General features: G+C 38.4%; 1 protein-coding gene across 7 annotated transcripts in view; it reads left to right on the top strand.

Annotated features, from left to right (window-relative positions):
• The window catches only part of LOC127067497 (discoidin domain-containing receptor 2-like), an 80,053-nt gene extending 62,674 nt beyond the window's left edge, over positions 1-17,379 (top strand). For 6 of the 7 annotated variants that reach the window (XM_051002491.1, XM_051002492.1, XM_051002495.1 and 3 more), the window contains 6 exons: positions 2,626-2,857; positions 8,375-8,830; positions 11,398-11,605; positions 11,692-12,243; positions 12,518-12,615; positions 13,030-17,379. In XM_051002491.1, the coding sequence (XP_050858448.1) occupies positions 2,626-2,857; positions 8,375-8,830; positions 11,398-11,605; positions 11,692-12,243; positions 12,518-12,615; positions 13,030-13,197 (1,714 nt within the window). In that variant the 3' untranslated portion in view covers positions 13,198-17,379. The remainder of the gene's footprint in view (positions 1-2,625; positions 2,858-8,374; positions 8,831-11,397; positions 11,606-11,691; positions 12,244-12,517; positions 12,616-13,029) is intronic. The other variant, XR_007782637.1, reaches the window with a different exon arrangement.
• Positions 17,380-17,598: the final 219 nt, after the last annotated feature.

Raw genomic sequence — 17,598 nt, 5'->3', positions numbered from 1 at the left:
TATTTACATCGACCATTTATTTGACCATTTTTTATTACTGAAGTTTAATTTATTATATGTATTAATTGTGGGATGTCACTTTTCTTTTTTTTTCTTTTTTCATACGGTTTTTCAAAAGAGTATGTATATTCGTACGTTGTAATATATCAGATTTTAATCTCTTCCTAAGTCCATTTTATTACATATATCCGCGTTGAATTTTTTCTTGCAAACGAGAAGTACTTTTATCCTATCGTTGGAAAGCTCGTCGATTTTTATTCGAAAAGCTCGAAAGCGCATTAGTAGGTTATGCGGTAGCGTTAGAAAAAGAAGGACAAGACGTTTTTTGTGGCACTCGTATTGGCGACACGAAGAAAGCCCCGTGAATGCAATACCGATATCGTTCGCTCCTACGCAGTCTTTTCCTACTAGACCCGTCTAGACCTCCTTCAACGAGCCCTTATAAGGCTTCTACGATGCTACAGGCTTCCCGGTGAATACCCTATTTACCTCTACGCCTTCCATTTACCCTAAAATACCCATATTTAAACTTTGTTTGTACACACTTTAATACTATCTCTTGATCGCCATACCATTTTACCAATACCTCGCTCCTCCATTCCTCCCATCATTTTTAGCCTAAACGAGTCCATAAAGGTAATGATTTTCATGATAAGGAAAGATGTCTTCATTAAAGTTACATGATGCTACGAGAGCAAACTTAACGTGTTAACGAGCGATACTTATTGTATCACGACCGGATTATTCATGTGGTGATACCGCTCGGTGTATTCTAGTTAAACGGAACAATCCATGAATGAAACGATACGTTACACATTCTAAAAAGAATAGAGAAATTAAAATCTTCGATCTAACTTTTCCGTTTATTCAAATAAACGAAATCACGAGGATTCGACGTTATATACTATATAAATCCTTTCAGCTAGAAACGTACCTTCTGTTTTCGAAAGTTCTCTCTCATACCTTGTCTTCCTCTTCTCCTTCGTCAGACGGATTCGAAGTTTTCGCGACTGGTGGAGAAACACGTTGGATTTCGACGTCCATTATATATCCTAGCGTATGCTCGACTTCTGGCACGTTCGTGCTTTCGACAAACAGTTTCTCCCGATAATCGAGTAACTCACTCCACTCTTCTCTCTCTTTCTCCCTTTCTCTCTGTCTCTCTCTCTCTCTCTCTCTCTCTCTCTCTCTCTCTCTCTCTCTTCCTTTCTCTCTCTCTCTCTCTCTCTTTCTCTAGTTCTCTCAAAAGCTTCTCGCACCGATTTCGCCAACGTGGCAGCTCCAGGCAGAGTCTACTCGCAACGTAATCGTCCGTTCTGAGATTTATCGTGGAGCGGGTGCCGCGTACGCGGAATGTCTTTGATGCCCTGGACTGTATCAAAGTGGCAGCCAGACAGTTCGAGCTCTCTTAATGGGCTATGAGTTATGGTCCTTCACGGTGGTGCATATTATCTATCTCTCTTTCACTCTCTATCCTCTATCTCCTCTCTCCCCTCACTTTTACTTTCTCTCTCTCTCTCTCTCTCTCGCCCTCTGTGTATCTCTCTCTTTTTCGTTCTATCCAGCATCCCTCCCGTTTCACCGCTTTCCTTCACTTTTTTTCACTTTTTTTTTTCCTTTTTCTTCCTTCCTTTCCAACTCCGCGACTTCGCACCGTGTACTCGCTTTTACTGCCCTTCTCGTCAAAGCAAAATTTCAAGTTCTTACATTTCAGAGAGACAGAGAGATGAAGAGGAAGAGAAAGTTTAAGAAACAGAAAGAATGATGGTTAATTTTCTTCGGAGCAAAAGAATTTTGCGGTGAATAATTCGTCTAATTCGTTCTTGTCTTCACATTGTATTTTCTTTATTAATCCCATAAAGTTGAATAAGTATGTATTTGTCAATATGTACATAAATCTTATCGAACTAATTGTAAACGTATTCCTTCATTTTGAATAGTGAAATTCTTACGAAGAGATACTTCATATGAGTACCTGCTGATTATTCACTGCTAACTTCACAAAGGACATTCCAATCGTTTGTCAAAGGATTATTCCAAAGGTACTCGAATCGTTCGAAGGATTCTTCGGTAAAGAGCACGCTCCTCTGAGTGTCTGAGTGTCGTGAAAGGTATGTGCGAATACAATTATTAGCCAGCTCGAAGTGGCTTCACCATCGTCGTAGTTGTCGTCGTCGTCGTCGTCGTCGTCGTCGTCCTCATCGTCGTCGTCGTCGTCGTCGTCGTAGTCGTCGTCGTCGTCGTCGTCGTCGTTCTCGCGATGGTGCCACCTCATCTTTAATTCATGTCATCCGGTGGCTCGGCACGATCGATAAATTATAATTTCACTCCCCCGTATCAACTCCACCTCATCCAGCAAGGTGACGGTTATCCGTCGGCCAGGAAGACGATCACGTATTTATGCGACTTCCTCTTCTCGATGATGCACACATCGCTTCCGTTCGCAATTCTTTTATTCAACCTTTTTTTCTTTATTTATTTTTCTATCCACGATTTCTCGCAAAAAGATACATTGTCTTAGACCAATCGATCAAACGTTTAAGTCGAACAAGTAAAAAGGAGACAGAGGAGATGAGAAAATAAGAGGTTATCTTGATCTTAAAAGAAAATATTTGCTTTTTCCAGGCTACGTCAAGAAAGTCACGGTGGTGCTTGGTGCCCGAAGCAACAGATCACAACTGAACCACGCGAATGGCTAGAAATCGATTTACACACAGTCCATATGATCACGGGTACTGGTACTCAAGGTCGATTTGGAAATGGACAAGGCGTGGAATATTCGGAAGCCTATCTTCTGGAATATTGGAGGCCTAAACTTGGCAAATGGGTCCGCTATAGGGATGTTCGTGGCGAGGAAGTGAGTCATTTGTGAAATATTTTTCTTATTATTTAATAGATCATAGTTTATGATGATCATTAAGAAAAATTGTTTAAATTCCATACCATTGTTATTTGTACGATCAAATATTTATTTCAAGAATAATTTTGTTGAATATTTCAAATACATTTATCGTCTTCTTTATATCCTATTAGCATTACTATCGTTGTCCCTCTAGAGACCATTCGGTAGCCATACTTCGAATAAGTGACCACAAGCTTTTATGACGAACGAATAATTCAAATCGATCGGCGAAGTTATAGTAATTTATCCGAATAGAGTCACGTTAAATGCGAGAGGGAGTACGATAGAGGTTAAATTTAGTCGAGGGCAATGTGCATAAAATGGCTGTGCGTGCGTACGTGTGCGCGGATTATGGAGAATGATTTGTAGCGTTGTCCACGAGTCTAAAGGCCGACCACGGGCAGCAACTAAAGCGTGACATTAACAAGACGTAAATCTTCAATGTAATACGCTATTTTCCAGAGATGTACGCTTTTCCTTTATCTCTGTCTGTCTGTCTCTCTCTCTCTCTCTCTCTCTCTCTCTCTCTCTCTCTCTCACTCTTTCTTTCTCTGTCTCTTTTTCAACATTTAACTGGAATAGATTTGTAACTGGAAATCTACTAGCTCCTTAATTAAGTAGACAATACAATATCCCGTGATTTTACCAGCAATTTTAAAAGCACTATCTGACAAATAAGCTGAAAACTTCTTCCACGATTTCATATCGTACTAGAAATAACGATTCCTTATTGTACTCTCTATAATACCAAAGGAACGATACTTCGTATCGATTTGTTCGTGGGAAGTCTGCAATGTATCATGAATATATAGAAGAGATCTTATCAGCTTTTGGTTGGACAACGCTTCAATCTCGTAGAAGTGTAGTGGACTCACTGAGCCGATCTTGCTCTACTCGAGCTTGTAAATGGATCCGATTGTTCCGCAATTCTCACTGAGCTTAATCTACATATTCGCTCTACGGTGTCCATATTTGTTGAAGCAAAATACGTCCATTACATCGATAAAATTTAGTTTATACATCGATATCAAAACCAGAGGATGAATTGGAAAATTATTCATGTTGTATTTTATTCATAATCCACGCAACATAGAAATAACATTATTGTGCACTCTCACGTCATACGTTTTCTTATCAAACAGTAAAATAACAAAGAAACTTTACTAGATTAGATTCATGCTGGTAAAAATTGTTTTTTGCGCATGCACAGAATTCATGAGATATCTCGAAATTCGTATCGAAAGAAAAAGAAAAAAAGAAAAAAAAAACGTAAAGCGTCCGATCGTTGAAGAGGTTTTCCTCGGGAGTTAGTACGAAAGAGGGCTGCCTCGAGCTTATTTGTATAGGAGGGTGGATCAATAAAACGAGGGAAGGGAAGGTCGTCGCGTGCACACGGGTCAGACGATATTCAACTCACCTATATAGAACGTACCTGTCTGAATAGGCGAGGCCATACCGAAGTACTCCACGAATCTCACGAACTGCGAAATTCTAAAGGGATCACGACTCTCCAGAGATGCCCTTTATGCTTCGATATAGATTTCCTTGTTTCCACGCCTTTTTTTTCTCATTTATTCATAAACTCGGTGAAGGTCTTTCATCCGTCGATTCAGTTAAGCATATTTATTTTCATTTCTAAAATCATCTGTTAATTATTTCGCAGAATAATTACGAGCTTAAGTAATGACGAATAATTTTAATTAGCATGTAACTATGTACTAATTATATTTAAATGATATTTCTCTCAATAATTATTTTACATGTTCAATGATTCGAATCGTTAACGTTTTCAAATCTGATATTCTTGTTACATTACTTCAGATCATTTCCATGAATGAATTCTATCGCGCAACAATTAACGAGGATCCAATTATTGTGTATCTATCTTATAGTAAATAATAATTTATTTTTAATCATAAAGACGCGATTACGCTTGAATGAAAAGCAAAAGCTTTCGAAAATAATTGAAAATACTTTCCTCAAAACAAAAATATAGGGATTGCTTCTTTTTATTACATGATAGATAGTAAAATGTTTTCTTGGAGTTAGGGGCACGGTCTCTATCAAGGATCGATACGACCTGCAGGAGTCCGTATGGCTTTCTCGAGGACACCAGTTCGAAAGGATAAAAGAAGGTTGGGCCCACCCAAGTGGTTGATACGAGAGAAACAGAAAGAGGGAGGGAAAGAAAAAGAGAGAAAAAGAAAGAAAGACAGAAAGAAAGAAAGAGAGAGAGAGAGAGAGAGAAAGAAAAAAAGAAAGAAAGAAAGAAAGAAAGAGAGAGAGAGAAAAGTGCGAGTATAAATCCGCAGAAATTTGCGTCCCCGCGGTACGTTCCCTCCCGCTGAGAGAAACATCCTTCTCAGTGTGTGTGCGTGTTTCTCGTCGCTTAATTACGGAACGACGTTCGTCCTTATCGTACGTACGATCGTCGAGCGTTCTTTCGAGGACGCTCGACCTTCGTAGAATATAACCGGTACGGCTGTCAGCGAGTCGTGTTCACGGACTATTAAAGGAAATTAAGAAAAATCTACGAGGCAAGGGTATGTACTTGTGCACATACCTACATACGCGGATACTCATACACGTGCGACGAAGGCAAAGTAGAAATACAGAAAACGACTTCATTCCTGGCGGTCCGCATGTAGGCGTCCGAGACGGCAATTCGGTAATTATTTTCTGACACGAGTAAAAACTTTGTGTGTGCGTCTTCAGTCAGCGAATACCTTCTGAAACCTTAATTCAGACTGAGTACATTCATGTCGCGCGATATCGATCCGTACACCAAGTAAAAACGTGTCAAAAGAAACGAGCCGTTTCCATTGAAACCCGTATGAATTCGATTTATGTATTACATAAAAAATGAAGGGAAAAAAGAGAGTTGAGTTTAAAATGTAGTTTTTGCCATTAATTGCAATGAAAAAAGTTTAGATGTAGGTACTGTACGTATTTTTTTCGTGTGTTTTCTCTGAAGAGCCAGAATGTTAATGATTTTTTAAAAGTCAGTATCTAATTTTTTCATTACCCTTAAAGAAACGTTTATTTTTACTAATACATATTTCTTTTAAAATCGATGTAATGTCCCTCTCGTCGGTTACACAATTTAGAGACCCAACTGCACCTTCATATTTTTAGTTTCACATGTTTATCAATGGTTGGAATCAGACGAGAATCGATAGTGGATTCTGTGAAAGGAGAGTGCTTCAGAGAACGGAGATACGTTTAACTTGTTTTATTCTTTTCGAGCCATTACTTCGTACCTGTGGGATATCTCGATAAGATACCAATCGAGAAGTTTCACTTGTCCCTGTATCACTTTTCTTTTCTTCTCTTTTCCTTTCTCTTTCCTCTCCCTCTCCCTCTCTCTCTCTCTCTCTCTCTCTCTTTCACATACACACTCTCCGTTCTTTTTCTACTTCTCTCCTTTTTTCTCCCGGAAGATAATTTCGTAAATATCAACCGCGAATTCGGAGAGGGTGGACTTGCACGAGAGAGCAAAAATACGACGGCATTTACGAGTCGTCGGGCCGTTCGCGCGGCCGCCAGGAAAAATAAATAATCTCGATATTTATCTTCCCTCCCACGCTAAGGAGTGCGAGAGCCAGAAGAAGAAAGAAAGAAAGAGATGAAAAGAGGGAAGCCGCAAACGGATTCAGAGTAAAAGACTTTCCTCTGATATCGCTTCTTAAATTATTTCTTCCTCCCCTTTCTCTCCTCGCGTTTCTTGACGTTTCTTCTTCTCCTCCTCCTTCTTTTTCTTCTTCTTCTTCTTCTTCTTCTTCCTCCTCTTGAATCTTTTATTCTTCTTTTTTTCTCTTTCCATCTTCGCCGAGATTTTCGGTAGACAAATTCCAGAGAAAAAGAGTGCCGATGCGACAAAGAGGTAGGCGTGGCTCAAGACCAACGCCCATTTTATGTTAATGTTTTCCTCGCGTTTCTGCTGCATCGATGAGGACAGGTAGCTGACGGTAGCTCCTGTCGTCGACTTGTTCGGAATTTGCTACGAACCAGTCTCGTGAGCACGAAACACCTTACAAGAAGCAAACATCGCGCTATGGAGAAGGATAAAGATCTTTTTTTAACGTTAGGGATGTAGATTTTTCAATAATTTTTTTTTTCTTTACATTTATATTAAATTAAATATAAGCATTATTTCTAATAAGATAAAAATCAACTCGAACGTATCATGATTTAAAATTCTTGCAATTTTCTAATAATTTATAAGACAAGTGTTCGATTGCATTGGATAAAGTCAAATAAAATAAATAAAAAAAAGGAATTTTGAAAAAAGAACGATAATGTTTTGAAGTAAATGTACGAAACGTTTCAATTGGAATCTTATCGAAATGTGTTACATGTACGAGTACGAATGGCAATGTTAAAAGGAGAGAGAGGAAATGGTAGAAATACCGATGTCTCGCGAACGACGATAATAGGGTCGTTAACACTGGCAAAGAGAAAGAGAAGATACGAACTAAAGAGAGAAAGAGAAAGAGAAGAAAGAGATAGAAATAGACAGAAAGATGTGCTAGGAGTAGGTGGAAAGAAAGCAAAAAGAAAAAAGAAGAGAGAAAGAGAAAACGAGAGGGAGGACACTCGTGTACGTGGTTGTATACTCCTCGTAATGTGCAGTACGCTCACGTAATTAACCATACGTGAGAAGGTTGTAGGTATTACGCGAGAGCTGAGAAGCGAGTCGACGAGTCGTCCGTAAGTGGGAAATAAGAGAGCCTTTGTTTCGAAGGGTCTCTCGCTCTTCGAGAAATTCTCGATATTCCCTCCTCGCCCTAACCCTCTCTTTCCATCACTATTTTTATCTCTCTTTCTATCCATCTCTTTCTTTTTCATTCTCTATCTTTCTCTTTTTCTCTCTCTATCTCTCCCTTTCTCATGTAGTGCGAGGGCGAGTCTTTTCGTCGTTGCTCGCGGTCGAACGGTCGAATAGAACGAGCCTTGTTTCGAAGCAGCTCGCCGCCAACTGGACAAATCTCCTCTCCTCCTTCTCCTCCCTCCTTCTTCACCCTTCTCTTCTGTAAGAAGACAGTGGGGAAGTCGCGAACGCTCAAAGAATATTACGAACGGGTCTTGTCTCTTCTAACGATGCGTTATCCTCAAAATGAAATAACCGACATAGTTCAGAGTATCTTTTGTGATGCCGCTCCGATCCGAGTCTCTCTTTTATATATGAGATATGTCTCATCTTTTTGCTCGAATCCCCTGTCACAACATCGTAACTCGATCGTCCCTTGTATCGAACTAAAGTGATTAGTAATTTGTATAGGATAGGGTATAAGTAATATTGTCTGGGGTAAAATAAAAAATTAAAAGGATAATTGACTAAATTTTAACAAATCAAGTATTAGTCATAATTATAAAGATTCAGAAAATAAAAATATTGAGAAAAATAATTTCAATTGAATTCAGAAAATAGATTCAAGACTGTGAAACGATGAAATGTTGTTTATTTTTTAGGTGATAAAAGGTAACACGAATACCTACCTGGAGTCGAAGCACGAGCTAGACCCACCGATGTGGGCGAGTAAAGTGCGATTCCTACCGTATAGTTATCATCGTCGTACAGTTTGCATGAGAGTCGAGTTATATGGTTGTCCTTGGAACGACGGTATCGTTTCATACTCGATGCCTCAAGGAGACAAGCGAAGTAACTGGGAGTTCTTTGATGCTACTTACGATGGTTACTGGGACGGTCAGCTTCTACGAGGATTAGGTCAACTAACCGACGGCAAGATCGGCCCGGATAATTTCAAGATGAGCTACTACGATTACGATCGTGGTCAAGGTTGGGTCGGCTGGAGGAATGATACTCGTTCGGGTCATCCGCTCGAAATCAAATTCGAATTCGACCACGTCAGAGAGTTTTCAGCCGTTCACATTTATTGCAATAATCAGTTCACCAAGGAAGTACAGGTGAGTTCAAAACTATATTACATGCTTGAAGATTAACTTCAATTTTAATAAGATTCAAAAAATTATAAAATATTAGTAACTTCTCACGACATAGAAAATACTATAAATTAATACCCAAAACAACAAGTTGTTTGTTAACATTAATTAGAACGTTAATGAATTTTATCGTTAAATTAATAATCGGATTATGTTTCCCAAAGTTGTGTAATTAGGGAAATACTCTAAAGAAAAGTTAGGAACAAAACGTCTAATGATGTCACATGCGCAACCATGAAATATTACGAAAGTGGTTGTCTATGTATTAAATTTTCCTAGTCGCGTTAATATACACGATGACTTCATCGTTCTTTCCAAGTTCTCGCATGTCTGCCCCGCTAACTTTCTTTTCGATCGATAACATCGCGCATAATATACACGCGACTCATGAACGTATAGTGAATTCCTGAACGTATAGTGACGATCATTGATGTATTTTGCCTTTTGCCTTCTATTACCAACTTACTGTCTGTTTCTCCCCACCACTTTTTATGCTTACCGAGAACGAACGGTATAACTCCACGTAGTCGTATTTTCTCTAATATTTTTTACGAATCCTCTCTATCAAACGCAACATTTTTTTGCTCGTTCAACAATGAACACCCGCGTACATTCTCACACCGGTTACTAACTTATTAAAGATACTACTTGCGTCCGTCTTACCATCGCCGTACACAGAGAACCTATTATTTCCATGACTTTCACGAAACTTTATCGTTAGACGAAGTTCCTAGCTCGTCGTCGTTGCTTCGAACAATCCTCGGAAGTCTTGGAAATATCGAAAAATTCGAACGATGAAACTTTCCGGATAACAGCGGGTTCAGAAATGTCTGCAGACGTAGAAGTATATAATATGCGCGTGACGAAGAGGAAATTGGAAGACCCTCGGGCGACTTTCCGTTTGCACCAAAATGGCGACCAAAGGAAAACGGACTAGGGAGAGAAAAGAATAGAGAAAGAAAGAAAGGAAAAACGTGAATAGGAGGAGGAGCTTACGCGAGAATGATAGTTCGAGGAAAGGAAAAAGGTAGAGAGAAAAAAGAGAAAGAACCATAAATATAGACTTGGGTTGAAAACCCATACGAAGGAAGGAGATATCCAGCGCAGAGCTTTAATCCGTGCCCGGAAAAGACGAGGGTGGTATGTACGGCATAGAATCCAGTTTTCACGTTGGAGTCAAGGTCGAGGTTGTAGGATGGTTAACGAGGCGCAACAACGGTTAGCCTCTGGCTTTGCTAGCTGGAATGAGATAGAACGAGAGAGAAAGAGCGAAATAGAGAAGAAGAGGGAGAGAGAGAGAGAAGCAGACAGAAAGAGAGAGATAGGGTGAGCCGTAGTTAGGAGAAAGCTTCTTTTGCTTGTTGGCATTAACGCGTAGGGATTCTCCGCGACGGTGGTTGGCCCTTCCGCGAAAATTTTCCAGCTCACGTTGGGATCTCTCTATATAATGGGCCGCGAAACACTCTTCTACCGGTATCAAGATTTATTTGAATGGAGCGCCTCATTACCCAGCCCGGGAGCCGATTGTATAGCCGCGACCAAGCGAGCGAGAGGGAACGAGCATGATGAGTGGAAGAGGAGAGGAGGATAGCTAGTAGGTTGGGTAGGCAGTAGGAACGTGGCTTCAAGAAGGGTGGAAGAGTAGGTTCGAAGGGAGTAAGGTAGCATCGCGAGAGCTTTCTCTCTCTCTCTCTCTTTCTCATATACACAATGGTGGCAAGCAACGACCCGGAGAGTACAGATACGCCACGTATTCGAATACAATACCGGTAGTCTGGCAAATCGGCAGTACTTAGATGTATAGGAGAGCCTAGAGTAAAAAGAGAGAGAGAGAGAGAGAGGAGAGTAGTTGGCAACCTTCTCAACCCATTCCACTTCTGAACAACTCCTTCTATTAACAAGCGAGTGCCCACTTGCACGGATAGGACACGTCTCCTGAAAGACACTGCACTTCAAAGCGTAGTCAGTAGTCTTCTGTCTTCGTCTTTCTTTCTTCTTCGAGTTGGTGTTTCTATCTTTCTGAGGAGAAGACGAAAATCCATGAACCTCATCTCAGACGGAGTTTGATAATCTGGGTTTTGTAATCTTCGCTTTCGTGTACCACGTACCAGCCCCAGTTCTCGTGCTATCTCTCTTCGTTTATCCGTCGGTTCCTCCTCTTCACGATCTTCTTCAACTAGTAAGAGACCCGAATTAGCATTCCGCGCGTATTCGCTTCTTCGATCCTGATGCATCAGCGTTAAGGTCGTTATCCGTTTTCTCTCCCTCTTTCTCTCAGTCACTCCCTCGCTCACTCACTCATTCGCTCCCTCTCTTGCTCGATGGTGATAACGATAATAGCCTTTGATTATATCCATAATCGAGTGCGCTTTAAGCGCTCGTAATAGCGTTAATAAGCGATATTTGCCGATTTAACGAGAGTTGAGATTGACTGCGTTAACGCGACGAGACTGCTAACGTCCTTGCGAGCGGCGTAGGCGGATTACAAGCGAATAAGAGAACTCACCAACGTTTTGTTCTTTCTCGCTTAGGTGTTCTCCGAAGTGAGCATCATGTTCAGCGTGGGTGGCAAGTATTACACTGGCGATCCAATCGTCTATTCGTATATGGAAGATAAAATCTTTGAACAATCGAGAAACATCACGATCAAACTTCATCATCGAATTGGAAAATTCGTCAAGTTGAGGTTTAGCTTCGCTGCTAAGTGGATAATGATCAGTGAAATCACTTTTGATTCCGGTAAGCTTTTCAAATTCTATTCTTCGCCTAATTTCAAAACTTTTACAATCTTTTAATCACTTTATCGCCTACCTCAAATGTTGCAGATATTGCACATGGTAATTTTACTCCAGAAGTTCCACCTACAACCGAAGCTCCACGAAGTCGTGATCGAAATTCTGCTCGAGACAATCCCTTGCAAGCCGAAGTTCCCGTCGCTAAACAAGACGATCCTACATACATGGCTGTAATCATAGGAGTTTTAGCAGCAGTTATTTTGCTTTTAGCAGTTGCTATTTTCCTCATAGTGTCGCGCCATCGACAGAGAAAAAACTTTGCCAGTCCCTTGGGTGCCAAAAGTGCAATTCCTTCGAGTAACCATCAACATTTATCACCTGAATCAGCGTATGGAACAACGGAGAAGGATCCTTCTTTGATGACGTATAGAGTAGAGGAACTAGACGATCGGTACGCTGGAACGAAATTAACGACCCTACCACGTGATCTCAATGATCGGTTATTGGGGGATGTTAGGTTGGACGAGTATCAGGAACCCTTTCACGAGAACAAATATCGAGAGCCTCCTCATGCTGCTTATTACGGATACAGCACCGTCGTTATAGACAACAAGGATCTTCACGACAGCGTTGAACAATCTGGTGAGTGGAAACTTTTCTACGTTGGCAAACATACGTTCCTGACTCCAATAGAATTTTATATTTTATTTAAAACATTTACAATTATTATATTGCAAATAAGTGAAAAAAAATTGTATCTTAACATTTGCCCATTTTTATCTTAATCTTTAAATAATTTCTTATTCTACTGCTTTCCTTCTTAATAATATTCATAACCACCAACGATTAATTCACCGTATTCGTGATACTCCTTTTCGAGTCATTAAAGTAGATTCGTGTGGTCTATATCGTGCAGATGCCACCTACGATTACGCGGTACCAATGCCTGTGCCTAGCGTGAGCAGCGATCAAGATAGCGTATTTTCCAAGTCGTCATCCAGAGGCAGTGCGAAGGTAAGCATTGGTCTTTCCGAATTTTAACCTTACAATAGTCGACGTTGTTCGATCAAATCGTGTAGGCATACTAGAGAATTTAATAAAATTTCTTTAAAAATAAGATTTTCTTAAAATATAATACATGTATTAATTCATCTTAATGTTCAATTTTATTTGAAAGATCGATACTTGTATTGTAATACTTGTATTGTTGTGATACTTGTATTGTTCAAAATAACAATTTACACATACACAAACACACACATGCACGCACGTACGTACGCATTCTCTATTTCTTTGTTATTATTATTCAAATGATAACATTTTTTTGAACTACGTTTACTTTTCTCGGAATATTTCGGTCGTATAGATCAAGTAAGTTTCAAAACAAACAGAAGAAAGAATTCTAATGAATCACCGTTGTCTTCTTAGGCGTGTTTACAGAGCTTTTTTCCACCCCCCCCACCACCGATGAGTGCTCCACCACCTCGCGGCTCGAACAATCTGACATACTCCAATCCGCCGAGTCCAGAGCCAGTGTGCGAACGTGAACGCAGAGGAAGCAAACGCAGAGAACACTCTCTTCATAGATATGCGTAAAATCGCATAACACACGTTCATCCACACACACATACATATACATAAAAACATGAAGCACACGCGCGCGCATTCTTCAGGGACATACGCAAAACGTGTCGAAGGTTACAGAGGTACGTTAATTGCTATACTTGATTTATTACACTACTCTTTCGTCTTCTATCTATTTCAACTTATTAAAGTTATTTCTTTTTTAACTTTCAAGTAATGGTTCAAGTAATCTCTAATAAGGAAAAAACAAACATGTGTATATACTATTCTACATCAGTGACCCGTTGATCTTTTACTTACTGTTATAGTTTCTAATCGTTCTAATTATAAGTTAATTAATACTGCGTAGTTATTATTGAAATATAAATTCTGATACGAAAACAATTGGGATGGAGCAAATATAACATATAATAACACGACGAAAGCAATGAAGGTCAAGCAATACGTTTTACTTTCTCAAATGCGTCTTCGCAGGAAGAGTCCATGGGAAACACATGAAATCGTGTGTTCGCATGAAAGATTTAACAAATTTCTGATTTATTTCGTTTTCCTTCGACGTGCACTGCCATTGACGCACTATAAACAATGTAATCGTAGTTAAGAGTTAATATTCGAGAATATAGTATGTATGTAAATATATATATATATATGTATGTGTATATATATATATGTGTATACATACTATACATGTAGTTAGATAAAACGGGCGTAATTCTCACGGTTGTATTACACGAAATTAGCATATCAGATTTTAATAACGATAATCGCGATAATTACCGATTTTGACTCTTCTGGAAATTCAACGTCGCGACAGGTTTCCTTTGTAAATGGATTTTGGGAGAAAATCTAATCATTTGTGTAAGAAAAAGAAAGAAAAAGAAAAAGAGAAAGAGAATAAGATAATGATAGATATGCTCGTAGTATCGACGGATCGAACAAAGAACAGCCAATCGAGATCGAACGTAAATCGTTACTCGAATCGTTACTCGAGTTATTCGAATACTTAAAACATATCTTTTGTAGAATGAAAATACATACTCGTATTGTAATATCGGACTGCTTCGATTTTTTATAAGGTTACGTCGTTTCTCGTTACTCATGAAGATCTCTCTCTCTCTCTCTCTCTCTCTTTCTCTGTCTCTGTCTCTCTCTATCTCTATCTCTCGTTCACTGCCATTGTATTCCGAATATCACAGGATCAGTTTTATTATCATAAAATCCTTACTTTTGTTCCTAATCCTCTTTCTCCTTTATCTTAATATCAAGATGATCGGAATACGCTTGATCTTTCGCTTTAAACGCTATAAGCGCGTTGATTAGAGATGCGAGGAAGGACGTAGGCCATTTGTATATATTTTACGTATCTACTTTATAAGAAAGAAAATAATAATAGAAAGAAAACAAAGGAGAAAGAACCTTTACGCGTAATAATAAAACTAAGCGAAATAACTGACGGATTTCCAGAACGAGTAAAGCTAATGATTCGCTCTGTTCGGCACGCATGTGCAACAAGATCGAGCTCACTATCGATTCGAGTCCGACTGAAGGATATACACACGCTTATATATATATATATATATATATATATATATATATATATATCATATTCATATATATTCATATATGTATAATACGTGTATATATGTGTCTACAATTACACAGAGAAGAGAAAGAAAGAGAGTAAAAAAAGTAATGTCGAGCTTGATTAATCGAATATTTATTCGAAAGAACGTCGGCACGAGCGAAGGATAATTAATCGCTCGGTTTAGAGCGCTTTTACGAGCGTTGTGGACCAGTTCGATCCATCGAAAAAGCGTCGGCACGATATAGCGAGCTTTGATCTGGAATCTTAGCTAAGACTGACGTTGGGATAAAATAATGAATATGTATATTATATTAAAATAATGAACTTTATCCGATCCTCTTCCCGACACAACGGGCTGAGACGCTTGCGCGCGCGCTTCCTTTATCGTGTTATATACAGGATGTCCTATATAAAACGGAACATTTAAACATTTGCATAGACAAATATTACAGGAGAAAGTTGTACTGGTTGAAATATAATAATGTGGACATTTTTGCGCGACACCCTGTGTGTGAGTGTGTATGTGTGTATATATATATATATATATATATATATATATATATTATACACATACATATTATAGATATTACGCTGTATATTCTTTTGCAAAATCCTTTAAATGTACGTAGCAATATTTCCCCCAATTTCAAGTCCCTAAAAGACCCTCTTTATTTATATACATATGTATGCTCACGAGAAATGAAACTATGAATATGTGTATGCATATATATATATATATATATATATATATATACATATATATAAAGATTAAATAAATGATTGCATATTATCCAAAACGGACTCTAACGTACATAGTACATATATATATACATATATACATATATATAAACCCAAGATTATTTCTCTATCTGTACCAAAACGCCTTTAAGCAACGAGATTAAACAAAATAAAATATACTGACGTAAGGAATAGACAATACAGGATGAGACAACAATAATAATTGCGTGTGTATTAAGTAACTAACAAAGAAGATAAGAAAGAAGTAGAAAAGTGAAAAGAACAGGAAAAGAGGACTCGAGTACAGGAAAAAGAGAACGTTAACGCGACTTTATTGTGATATAGAAAAAAAAGAAAAAAAAAAGAAAGAGCTTGCGGCTCTCGCGCATAGCACTCTCCCTCTCTCTTTCTAACACTCTTTTCCTCTATCTCTATTTCTTCGTTTAGCGCGCGCGCGTGTATGTGCTTTAACACGTCTCGTCGGAGAGAAGTTTCCTTTTTTTATTTCTCGATTTTTTGTGGTCCAAAGGTGTAGAGGGAAGGAAGAAAAAAAAATAGAAGAAAGAAAGAAACAAAAGAGAACACGAAAGGATTTTAGCGATGTGTAATTAAATTGTTTTTGTTACTACGTAGCCAGGATTCTTCTAATGAATTTGAAACCATCGTGAGAACCATGCTCGCGAAGTAATACAATTTTTATAGATCAAGAAAAAACTCTATGTTCCTTGGACGCTTATGTCCATTATATTTTATTTTTTGTTTTGTTTTCTTTTTCTTTTACCTCTTTTCTTTATTTTTAATTTTACATTTTTTAATTTTTTTTTGTTTCGGAGGGGAAGGCACAGAGACGCGTATATATATAGGGTATACATATATATATATATAGTGTTTTACAACGATCAAAATCTTAGCAATGTATATCTTTAGTGTGTAATAATCGTTGACATCGTCGCCTCATAGGATATATCGGATAAAGGAAAAGTTATTAGGAAAAGAAAAGAAATGGTAAATAATGATAAGAGTGCTTCAAAGTGCTTCGACGGAATGTAAATATTAATTGTTAGGGAAACGCGTAAATGTAATACATAGATATATACATACATATATATTACGCATACATACAAACATACGGACAGACAAACAGACAAACAAAAAACATATACAGATCTTCTCAAGCGCCTTAAGTTCATAGGAGGCACGAGCAAATAAATAATTTCAATCGCAATAACAGCGTGTGTCTTTGTTACGAAACGAAGAACATCATTTCTCATGATTCGATACGGCGAGGAATCGAAAGGATCAATTTCACCAGGACTATTCGTTCCAGGACTATTCTCCTGCACTTCCAATAAACCTGTCGATTCCTCTCTGACGACAATCATCGATTTATATTTAAGAACGAGCTATAAGATTTTGCGAAGATGTTACATAAGACTTTCTCGTTATTGTTCTATCTTTTCTTTTTTTCCAAAATTTTTCCATGTATTATATCTCTAACACTGAAATTAGTTGTATCTTTATTAAAAAAAGAAAAAAATAAAATAAAAAATAAAAAATAAAAAAGACAACTAATTTCTTTCAGACAAATTTGTCGCATCAATTGTTTATACGATATATCGGGAAAAAATGTTAAAGGTCCAACGATGATAAAGTGTTATTGAATGTTAATGTGAGAGAAAAAATGAGAGCGGGAACAGGATAGAAAACAATGAAAGACAGAGGGAGAAAGAAACAACGAAAAATATAGCTTGTAATTGTACGTCGAGAACTTGTGATCTAAGCTCTCGAAATAAAGAAAGGCACTTTGCTCGAGTTTTGCCATATCTGTTCGCGAGTATGCACTTCGTGCATGCTACCCTTAAAATGGAACGCAGAAAGAGAGAGAGAGAGACTGGGAGGGAAGAGGAAGGGTTAGAGGAAGGGTTAAACATCGCGTCGACCTCAGCGACGCGACGTGTCTACGACAATGCGATATATCGTAGCGATACGGCACGCTTCTGACGGATGGAATATAACGAGAGCCACTGTACCGAGGGCGAGCTTACGTGAAAAATATAAAAAGAATGACAAAAAGAAAAAGAATAAAAAAG

This window comes from Vespula vulgaris, chromosome 11, assembly GCF_905475345.1.
Source record: "Vespula vulgaris chromosome 11, iyVesVulg1.1, whole genome shotgun sequence".
Lineage (NCBI taxonomy): Eukaryota > Metazoa > Arthropoda > Insecta > Hymenoptera > Vespidae > Vespula > Vespula vulgaris.
This window is presented reverse-complemented; position numbering and strand designations above follow the sequence as displayed.